The following is an 11,132-nucleotide window of genomic DNA, read 5'->3' on the forward strand; positions in this document are numbered from 1 at the left end:
AGGAAACACCGTGTATGAGGGAAAAGGTGTGTGTGGATGAAACACCATGTGTGAGAAAAACCGCGTGTGTGAGAGAGCGGTATGAGAGAGAAATGGCGGTTGGTATGCATGAGAAGGAAACCGCAACCGCCTGTCCGAGTGTCATGATGAGGTGTGTGAGCATCATGGCATGCAGGAATGCGTTTGTGAAATTGCGACGGAGACGGCACCAGACAAAGAGGGACAAGGGCCGAGTAGCGGCCGTAACTGTTTTGGGGACCGTGCAGGGTGTGTACAGCAGCGAGCGCGAGGTTCGTGCCGTGCTTCGCATGAGGCCATCGCGTGCGCGCCTGCGGGAGTGAAATCCGGTCCTGAAACACCCGCGGTGGATGAGCCGATCCCGCAGACGGACAGAAGCTAGGCTGGGATAATGAATTTGGAACGAATGGGTTCTCCAGGCGAGCATGTGTGTGAAGCTCCATGTGGCCTGTGCCGTGTGCTCTGTTCGCGGAGCGTGCGAAGCAGCTTTCCCGATGCGTTACGCGGGCCCTGGCTTGCGCGAGAGATCGCACGGGTTCGGGGTACGAGTGGACATCATCGAGGATTCCGCGGCGCAGGTTACAGAGGGGCAGAACACGTGCTCGCGTGGGGAACCCCTCGAAACGTGAGGCTTGCTTTGGATGCGCAGGGTGACATCATGGCTGCACATATGGTTGGAATCCGGCAGGAGGGAAATCCCTGCCGGATGGTACCGTCCAGAAGGGACGAGGTGCGCAAAGCGCGAACAGCTGCCATGACGTCACGGGGAAAGAGCGCAGGTTGTGAGTTGCCGCGCTGGTGCACGTAGAAAAAAAAAGAAAAGCAAGCCTCGCCACTTCGGGTGAACAGGATTCCTGGGCAAGGGGTGGAAGACCCCCTTGCTAGGGCACAGGACACAACTAGTTAGGGGGATGGGTTAGTGTTAGTTAGACCGGCTTCATGGGGCAGGGATAAGTCCTCATGGAGCCCGTGGAATGGATTAGTTCGAGGGATTTTAGTTTCGATTCAGGATGGAAAGTTGATTTTTGAATATTTCGGAGAAAAGGACAGATTTTGGATGTGTAGAGGGGACGTAGCTTAGCTACATAGAGTAAAAGGATGTGCTATGAGTTTAAGGGATGACGAGGGAGCACGAGTTAGCTGTGGGATTTAGTGAAGAAGAATGGCAGTGTTCAGCGATGTGAGCGATGGAAGGAAACATGATGAGTGAGTGAGGGCCAGCAGGCCTGAGTGTATGGAGTGAATGTGGTATGCATGGTGCGATGAGTGATTGGGGGGAGGAGTGATTCCCACCCAAGGGACCCCGGGATCAGTGTAAGGTGAGTTAGTGGGTTAGTCAAATTAACAAAATGGAGGTTGTTTTGCTGTTGGTGCGAATGTAGGCTCGAACCCCATTTGGAGGAGTGCAGGAGCCCTGTTGACGGGTTGGGAGCGTGGCTACAAACGGTGAGTATCGCAGAGTGGGTACCCCGGGCACCAGGCTAGTCGGCCGCGGTAGGCCAAGGGCCCATAGGGGGGGGCGGAATAGCGTAGTAGGCACGGGTAGGCCCGCATGATGCGGGGCCCGGGGCGCCATTGGCCCGTGGGCAGTGTCGTGGGCACGGGCACCCGGGGGAGGGGCCCGTGGCGCCAGCCTGCCACGTGAGCATCGAGGGGAGTCGCCAGGGACGGCACTCCCCAGGTTTTAGGGAGCTGGTAGGCTCGGAGACAGTTGCAATGCCCGGGGGTGCCATCGTCGGAGAATCGGCAGAGGGTAGTTTCTGCCAAGGGAGCCACGCGTCCCAGTCATGACACTGTGCGAGGGCACGGGAGAAAAATTTGAGGGCATGGCCCAATTTTGTGAGGGTACCAACACAGGTGACGGGAATCTTGATTGGTAGAACCAGTAGGTTAAGTGACAGGCGCTTTTGGAAAGCCCCGGGGTAGTTTAAGTTGATAAATGTTCGGGTAGATAGAGAAGTGTACCCCTCCACACTATCCATCCCTTCACTCTCGTTGTGAGCCGCTGGACCCACTTTGGGTTAGATCGCTGAGATCTGAGGAGCCATTCTGAGGCTTAGATTGGGCCTCGACACAGGACGCTAGCTCTCCCTTATTCCCTTCCAGGAAGGGAACATAGGGGTTGGGAGTAGGCTAGGGGACGATAGGTTAGCCGAACAAGGACGATAAAGGGGGTTAGGGGACGAATTATAGTGGGAGGTATAAAAAGAAAATAAAACAAAAAATAAAATAAAACCAATGTCACCCGCAGGGTGACCCGTATCTTGCCAAAAGGTGACCACGTGTGACTTCTTTAAGGTCACACTGAGGTGAACAGAGCTACTATCCACCAGGAGCGACTCCTTGAGGAATATCTGCCTACGAGAGATTCCGATGAGAATCGTTCGACAGAGTAATCATGAAAAATATGTGTTTGCCTCATAACATCACCAAGTGACGTCATAATGTCTCAAGCTTGACATATCCAGAAAGCACTCATCGAGGTGTTCAATTTGAGGTACTACACGATATGGTTCCTAAAACTTGAAAATTTGACCTTGGGGTCAAATATGTTTGACCTCAGGCGCTAACCATGAAGGTCAAGGCCAATCGCCACCAAAAACTAATCACCTGAGCGCCAGAACATATACTACATTCCCATAAAGTTTGGAGACGATTCGATTAAAATTACTCAAAAAATAAGGGTTTCGTCGACTCCCCTGATTTGCGACAAAGTGACCTTGACCTTTTACCTTGACCTTCAAAATTTTATGCGCTGAAAGGGACCTCTATAGGCCTCTGACATGCGAAGTTACAAAAATTTCCAATGATAACTGTGCTCTGCAGAGTGATTTATACGTGATTACAGACAAAAAAACAACAAAAAAAACATATGAAGGTCAAGGCCAATCGCCACCAAAAATTAATCAGCTGAGCGTCAGACCATGAACTATATTCCCATGAAGTTTGAAGACGATCCGATCAAAATTACTCAAAAAATAAGGGTTTCGTTGACTCCCCTGATTTGCGACAAAGTGACCTTGACCTTTGACCTTGACCTTCAAAATTTTGTCCACTGAAAGGGACCTCTATAGGCCTCTGATATGCGAAGTTATAAAAATTTCCAATGATAACTGTGCTCTGCAGAATTTTTTATACGTGATTACAGACAAAAAAAAACATATAAGCTGACTAACATATCTTGCAAAAACTTCGTTTTGGCAAGATAATAAGTTGGGGCTAAATTATTTGTGTTTTGCAAAGTAAGAGAGTGGGTATGGACAGAGACAGGCAAAGGCGATAGGTTGGGAGGGAGACAGTGGGGTCGGTCCGAGCCCGCCTTCCGAGTGGCGAGCACCGCCGCACTCCCTCTATCAACCTCCAGAACGAGACAAGAGGCCGGCCAGCTTCACCTGCCGGCCTACTTTTGCTACAGCGGCCTGTGCCGGCCTTGCCATGCCTTGTCTGCCTGTCTCTGCCTTGACCCCATGCCTGCTGCCCTTGTGTTCGCATTGCCCCTGTTCCACCATCACCATGTGCGCCAGGATCATCGTGCAAGTTGCGGGGACTGCCCTGCAGGCAGCGCCGCCCACCATTGTGTTTGCTTGCGTCCGTGGCCATTCACTGTTCTGCAGGGACTGCCCTGCAGGCAGCTACACCACGGGACTGCATTAAGCAGCCTGTGCACCTTTGTTTGCATCCATCCATCCATCCATCCATCTACACCACAGGACTGCATTGAGCAGCCCGTGCACCGTTCCTTTTTGTGTTTGCTTGCGTCGGTACCATCCACTGTTCTGCATGGACTGCCCTGCAGGCAGCCGCACACGGGGGCTACGTTGGTGCAGCCCGTGTGCGGCTTGTGTTCACACCTGCATTTGATTCATGAGCCAGAGACTACATTCAGGCAGCCTGGCTCCCTGCTTCTTTTCCCGCAGAGTCCATCAGTCCTGAGCCATGGTTTAGTGTAAATTTATAAAGTTAAGGTTAAGTTAAAGTTAAAATTGTACATGGTTTTGCTCCCCCTGCATGTTTGTCGTAGCACCGGCAATTTATTTAAGTCTTCTGCATGAGTGAGTTTGTTTCGGTAGTTACTCAGCCCGTATGTTATTTACTTTTGGGACACGGATACACAAAATGTCGCACTTAGGGATCCGAAGGTAAATCGTACAAGGGGAGAACTTACACATGATGGCACACGAAAATTTGACGACTCGGGACGAGTCTGTGAAAATGGGAGGGGGTAGTGTTATGGTTGTGGAAATTCACAGAACACCATAAAGGTTTCCCCGAGATCAGTTATGTCGATAAGTCTGTGTTGAGATTAGATTTCCCCACCGATGTCGAAAGGGATTTATTCGAGTACCCGGGCTGTGATCTTTGAGGTAGTGTTTTTCTTTTGCTATCGTTATTTTGGACCAATCGCATTTCAACCACCACAACCACCTTCTCGACAACCGCCTTCACAACAGCCACCTTCTCCACAACCGCCAACATCCCCACAGACAACGAACAACCACCTCCACAACCGCCTTTACACAACCACCTTCTCCACAACGCCAACCACAGCCACATTCTCCACAACCGCCTTTACAAGAGCCACCTTCTCCACAACTGCCTTCACAACAACCACCTTAACCAGAACCGCCCAACCACACCACCCTCACGACCACCACAAAACGTCAGCCACATCACCATCACGACCACCACAAAACGCCAGCCACGCCACCATTACGACAACCACCGTAACCACAACCACCACCGCGTTTCCACCTCGGCACACGGTTGCGAGAAGCCTGGCATTCGTCGGGGGAGAACGGACGACAGCCTCACCCCCCCCCCCCCCCCCCCGACGACAAACCCTGCGAGAGGAACAAAAAGCAACGAAAGCTATGCAAAAGGCAAAAGAAAGGCCCCGATCCAGGAGAAAAAACGCCCTTCTGGAAGTTTCCCGCGCGTGCTGGAAGAAGGGGCAGGAGGCGAGGGTGGGCGGAGCTCGAGATATAAGGCGAGGCACACAGTGGGATGGGGGTGTGCAGGAGAGGGAAGAGAGTTGTGTCAGAGTTGTGGGCAGTTGTGTGGAGCTGCACTGGGAGCTGGATCGGCCTCGAGTCTGGAGTCTGCAGTCGCTGAGGAGCTGGAGAGATCGGAGCGCAGCGGAGCCAAGGCACGCGGCCTGACGTACCGTGCCTAACCGTGGGTCGCTGGAGAGAGGCTGGAGAGGAGGCGCCAGCCAGTGAGCCACCACGAGGGTGAAGGTAACCAGCCCGGCCTCTCGGAGCCTTTGCGGTCTTCACAGCTCCGTGAACATAAAGACCCAAGAGGTCCAGTCTACCCCTTGTCTTTCCTGGGGTTTTTACTTTGTTTCTTTGCATGAACGTTGTGGAGCCATGTCTTTGAGTAGAACTGATAAGTAATTGTAAATAATAAATAGACGGTTGTAGCTCTTGTCTTGCTCGTGGTTTGTCCCATACGTGCACTGGTTGCATATATGACTGCATGATTGCATACGTGCATGGGTTGCATACGTGACTGCATGACTGCATATGTGCCGTTCTATAAATAAATGTCCTTGTGTGAATGTAAACCTGTTCGTTGCGTCATTTTCCCTTATTGAACTGCAGTATTGTATTCGGAATAATAGCTGGCTTTTTAATAGCCGATAATAGAATCGGGTCCAACGGGGCTTTCGCGATAATACCCCGCTCGGTTATCCCAAAACGGAGCGAGCTGCTTAAGCGGCTCGTTTCCAAGCGGGCCCCGTTGAGGTACAATCTCTCGGTAGTCTGCCCGCGCAATTAGTTAGGTAAATCGACTATTCGGCGATCGGACCCTGTAGCGCAGGATAGTACGGAGAAGGTTGTGGTGTGCTTAAAAACACACCCGTTGCGGGATTTCGGCGTTGTTCCGAAAGCTGCGACTAGATTGCATGTTCGGTGGGCGAGAGCGGCCGCCATTAGTTAAACGCGGCTGCCCACACGCCAGTGGGCGGAAATCTGAAACAATATATTCTACTGGTCAAAAATTTAAGAACACCCCCATTTTTCCAGTTTTTACTGAAATTTAAGCAGTTCAAATCCAGTGAATAACCTGAAATGGCACAAAGCTAAGCGGTAAACTGCCAGAGTTAAAAAAAAAGTTTAGGTTACCAAAAACTGAAAAATATTGTAAATTACAGAGTTGTTAAAAGGCCCTTTTCAGGGAACAAGTAATGGGTTAGCAACTGCAGCTTTTCTGCAACAATGAAAGTAAATTAAGCCTTGAAAGTTGATGCAAACAATTCCTACAGGTGTCCCAACTTTTGTTGATTAGTTACAAACCCTCTGTCTGTATAAAAGCAGTGTTGGAACAGACTGTGTTGCTACACCCTCTGAAGCATTATTTGGACAATATTGCACTGCAGGAAGTAGTATATTGCTTTCATTATGGTGAGAAAAAGACAAATAACAAAGGAAGACAGACAGACCATTATAACCCTTAAAAGTGTAGGTCTTTCCTTTAGAGAAATTGCAAAGAAGCCAAGGTGTCTGTGAGTACAGTTTCCGACACCATCAAAAGGCACTTGGAAACTGGACGAAACTCTGACAGGAAGAGGTCTGGCAGACCCAAAGCCACAACACAATCAGAAGACAAGTTTCTGAGAGTCAACAGCTTGCGTGATAGGCGGCTCACAGGACGGCAGCTTCAAGCACAGCTTATCACTGGTCGAAGTAAGGAAGTCTCAGTTTCAACTGTGAAGAGAAGACCTCGAGCTGCAGGTTTTTCAGGCTGAGTGGTGGTAAGAAAGCCATTGCTAAGATGGCAAAATAAGATAAAGAGGCTTGCCTGGGCCATGAAGCACCACCAGTGGACTACTGAAAACTGGAAGAAGGTCTTATGGACCGATGAATCAAAATTTGAAATCTTCGGTTCATCACGCAAGGTTTTTGTACTCTGTCGAGTCGGCGAAAGGATGGTTCCTCAGTGCGTGACACCAACTGTCAAACATGGAGGAGGAAGCGTGATGATCTGGGGCTCTTTTGCTGGATCCAGAGTCGTTGACTTGCACAGAGTGACTGGCACCCTGAACCAAAAGGGCTACCACAGCGTTTTGCAGCGCCATGCAATACCCTCTGGTCTCGCCTAGTTGGTCAGGGGTTCATCCTACAGCAAGATAACGACCTAAAACATACCTCGAGGCTATGTCAGAATTACCTTTGAAGAAAAGAACAAGACAGTAGGCTTCAAATCATGGAATGGCCAGCACAGTCTCCAGACTTAAACCCCATCGAGCTGGTTTGGGATGAACTGGACAGAAGGGTGAAAGCAAAGCAATCTACAAGTGCAACACATTTGTGGGAACTGCTGCAGCAGTGCTGATACTTCTGCAACAGGGGCCGCACTGCTGATACCGCACGTGAAAAAGCTGAATGCCTAAACTCGGTGTTTGCAGCTAAATCTTGTGTCCAAAACCCATCACTTTCTCTACCCACCTTACCCAGTCGCACCCAACTGTCCCTGGACTCTGTGTCCTTTTCTCCTGACAAGGTGGAGAGCTTGCTGTCACACCTCGACTAAGATTCTGCAACCGGTCCAGACGCCATCTGCTTGGAAATCAGCAAACATCACTGCCCTGCACAAAAAAGGTGCAAAAACAGATCCCTGCAACTGCAGACCAATCAGCCTTCTCCCAGTCATCAGCAAGGTTATGGAATACATCATCGCTTCAGACATCAAATCCTTCCTCTTCTCCAATGGCTTGATTTCTGATCATAAACTTGGTTTCAGACCAGGTCACTCTACCCTGGATATGCTGCTTCTGCTCTCCCAACAATGGATGGAGGTCCTCAATGCCAGACAGGAAATCCGAGCCGTATCTCTGGACATATCACGTGCTTTTGACACAGTCTGGCACCCTGTCCTGTTCACCAAACTCTCTTCCTATGGTATCCAAGGCCATCTACACTTATGGCTCGCAGACTTCCTCTCCTGTCGCAGTCACCGTGTGGCCCTAAATGGAGTTCTTTCATCCCCCCTTCCTGTCCAGGCTGGAGTTCCTCAAGGTAGCGTTCTGGGCCCTGTTCTTTTTCTGGTTTTCATCAATGATCCCTCCGACTCTCTGGAAAATCCTCTATATCTCTTTGCTGATGACTCCACCCTCTGCCGTACCATCGGTCATCCCTCAGACCGGCAAGCAGCAGCTTCTTCGCTCACTGCAGATCTGGATAAAATCACAAACTGGTCCAACACGTGGAACATGTCTTTCAATCCGGACAAATCTCACACTCTCACTATGTCTCTTCGAAAGGACCGTTTAGAACCCCCCCCCCCCATCCACTTTCTCAACAATCCTCTGGAAGAAGTCTTTTCTTTCAAGCTCCTGGGTCTCACTATCTGCCATGACCTTTCCTGGGAAAGCCACATTTCAAACCTCGCCTCCAAAGCCAGTCGCCGACTGAGAATCCTCCGTCGTGCAAAGTCCTTCCTCGGCCCACCTGAGCTCCTGACCACTTACAAAGCTTTTGTCTGTAGCCTGATGGAGTACTGCTCTCCCCTCTGGGCCGGTGCTCCTGCCTCCCACATTTCTCGGCTTCACACTGTGGAAACCAGGGCATTTCAGATCATTGGCATCTCCCGCAATGAGGCTGAGTCTTTGAGCCTCTCACTCAATCACCGCAGGTTGGTCGGTGGTCTTTCTGTCTTCTACCGTCTCCTCTCCAGCCTCGCCCCCCTGCTCTCTCTGCGATTTGTCCCCACCACATTTCCGCAGGGCGTTCAATGTCCGCCAACAACCCCCTTCTGGTAAAACTACCAAAACCAAGAATCACTGCTCACCTTCACTCTTTCATTCCTCTTTTTCCCGCCTTTGGAATAAACTCCCTCACTCTATTCATTCCCATTCTTCCCTCCAGGCCTTCAAAACAGCTGTTCACCACCACCTTTTATCATCCCCCATCCAAATCCTCGATCTTTTCTACCCCCGATAATCCACCCCTAACCCAGCTCCTTCAAATTCCCTCCTTTCCTTCCTGAAAGTCCCTGTAATGTCCATCTTCTATTCCCCATGTTCCCCGTCCCATCCCTCCTCTCCCTTCAACAGATCTCCTAATGTCTCCGTTCCCCACTGTTTTGTCCTTCCCACTCCCTCCCCTCTTGTCTCATGCCCCCTTGATGTGCGTTGTGTGTTTGCTCTCACACGAGCCTCAACATTGTATGCAAAAAAAAAGTGTTGGGAAGAACTTTCCAAACAATATTTAATTTCAATTGAAGAAAGAATGCCACGACTATGTTCGGCTGTTATATCTACAAAAGGTGGCTACTTTGATGAGTAAAAAATTTAGATTAAATTTTGTTCAACAAAATGATTCCATGATTTCTTTTTTATCTGCAATTGTTTATTTGTTCTATGCTTTAATTGCTGAGTACATTGAAACATTTAAACTGCTTAAATTGCAGTAAAAACTGGAAAAATGGGGGTGTTCTAAAACTTTACACCGGAAGAGTAAAAGTATATATGTATATATGTATGTATGTATGTATGTATATATACATTTTTTGTATGCGAGCGAGCCATACATACATTTTTTTCTCGTATTTAATTATTTTGTATTTTATTTGAAAAATTTTTTTTTTCTTTCATGAATTATTTTCGCTTCCTTCGTTCCTGTACAAACATTACGGTCGTACGGGGCAGTGTATGAGCTGTTGTTTTGTGTGACCACGCTGGTCTATCAAGTTGGTAAAAAATTGTACATTTTCCCAATTTTTTTTCGCACGTGTTTTGTTTTGCAGTTTGTACTAAAAAATATATATATATTCTGCTCTATGACGAATTATTTTCGCTTCCTTCGTTCCAGTAGAAACATTACGGTCGTACGGGGCAGTGTATGAGCTGTGTTTTTGTGTGATGACGCTGGTCTCATCGCTTGTAAATTTGGAAAACTCACGAAGATAACAGATCGAAGAACCAAAGTAAACGATGTTGCGATAAATTTTAACGGTCGATGTTTTCCAAATTAAATTTAGCCAGGAGTAACATTGCGACGTTCGGATAATTTGTTAATATTTTACAACAACAATTCAAAATGGAGGCACCAACACTCTTCGTGTGTGAAATGACGATTGCCATAAAGAGATGCTGTGTCGTCCAAACAACCGATAAGGATACGAAACGCGTCATAAATATGCGATTTGTATATTTTAATTCGTCATAAGTTTATATTCATACGTCACAGTTCAATGTTTGTCGGTCCGCACGGCTGGTGCTCGCGCTCAGGTCACGTGCCGGACCCCGCCAGCGATCGGTCTATTTCACAGCTTATCGACACCGTACCGGACTAGCCGTGTACCTTCTCCACGATGCCAAGATCTCCTTCACTCATGATCCGGCGGATGATTTCCCCGGCTCGCTCTGCGGCTCCATAAGCTGCTGAGAGAACGCGCAACAGGACTGGGGCGGACGCGGCCATGGCGGAGGAACCGTGTGCTGCTTAAGAGTTAAAACCGGGACACTGCAGCACTACCGGCTTGAACGGAACTACCGTTCACGATCGGTCGGCGCAGGGTTCGTTTGTTCTGTGAGATTGGGGAGGAGTGATGGGTCCAGAGGGCACGGGTGGCATGATGGGCGGGGAAGGAAGGGACGCTGGAAATCTCAGTCCAAGTAAAACAATTTAATTACAACCCATTGGATCAGTAATAATGAGCACCTTGGTAAATGAGTGGTGAAACCCATCCATTGCCTGGTCCGTGCACCGGTGCAAAGACTTCAAGCTACCCCCACCACCCCCCCCCCTTTCAAGGTACCTCCCGGTAATCTGAAATCGATTTCATCCTACCCCCTACGATTTCCGATTACCCCCCTGAAAACATTTATTTATGTATCTTTATTTACAAAAAATAGTAATTTAATTGAGGGAAAAACCATTGACCACATTACATCATTTAAAGAGTTTGCAATGCATTTTGATTTTATTATGAATGATTTTATTTTAATAAATTGTTATTAATTGAAATCAGTATTTCTCATACAGTTATAGTTTTTGCCATATTTTTTTTATGAAATCCTTCTTCGATATAATTGATACAAATAGACATACTGGTATATCTTATTCACCAACTCAGACTACATTTACAATTATGGTAACAACGCAATA

The 11,132-nt window shown here is 48.5% G+C and overlaps 1 protein-coding gene across 5 annotated transcripts in view; it reads right to left on the minus strand.

Annotated features, from left to right (window-relative positions):
• The window catches only part of BPNT1 (3'(2'), 5'-bisphosphate nucleotidase 1), a 44,298-nt gene extending 33,579 nt beyond the window's left edge, over positions 1-10,719 (minus strand). For 4 of the 5 annotated variants that reach the window (XR_015059951.1, XR_015059950.1, XM_085887816.1 and 1 more), the window contains exon 1: positions 10,326-10,625. Coding sequence is in view for 2 of the 5 variants with exons in the window: in XM_085887816.1 (XP_085743942.1) it covers positions 10,326-10,445 (120 nt within the window). In the remaining 3 variants the exon portion in view is untranslated. Of the gene's footprint in view, positions 1-10,325 lie in introns of all 5 variants that reach the window. The other variant, XM_085887814.1, reaches the window with a different exon arrangement.
• Between the last annotated feature and the right edge of the window lie 413 nt (positions 10,720-11,132).

This window comes from Eptatretus burgeri, chromosome 7 (genome assembly GCF_056783735.1).
Source record: "Eptatretus burgeri isolate ZD-2024b chromosome 7, Ebu_testis_v1, whole genome shotgun sequence".
Lineage (NCBI taxonomy): Eukaryota > Metazoa > Chordata > Myxini > Myxiniformes > Myxinidae > Eptatretus > Eptatretus burgeri.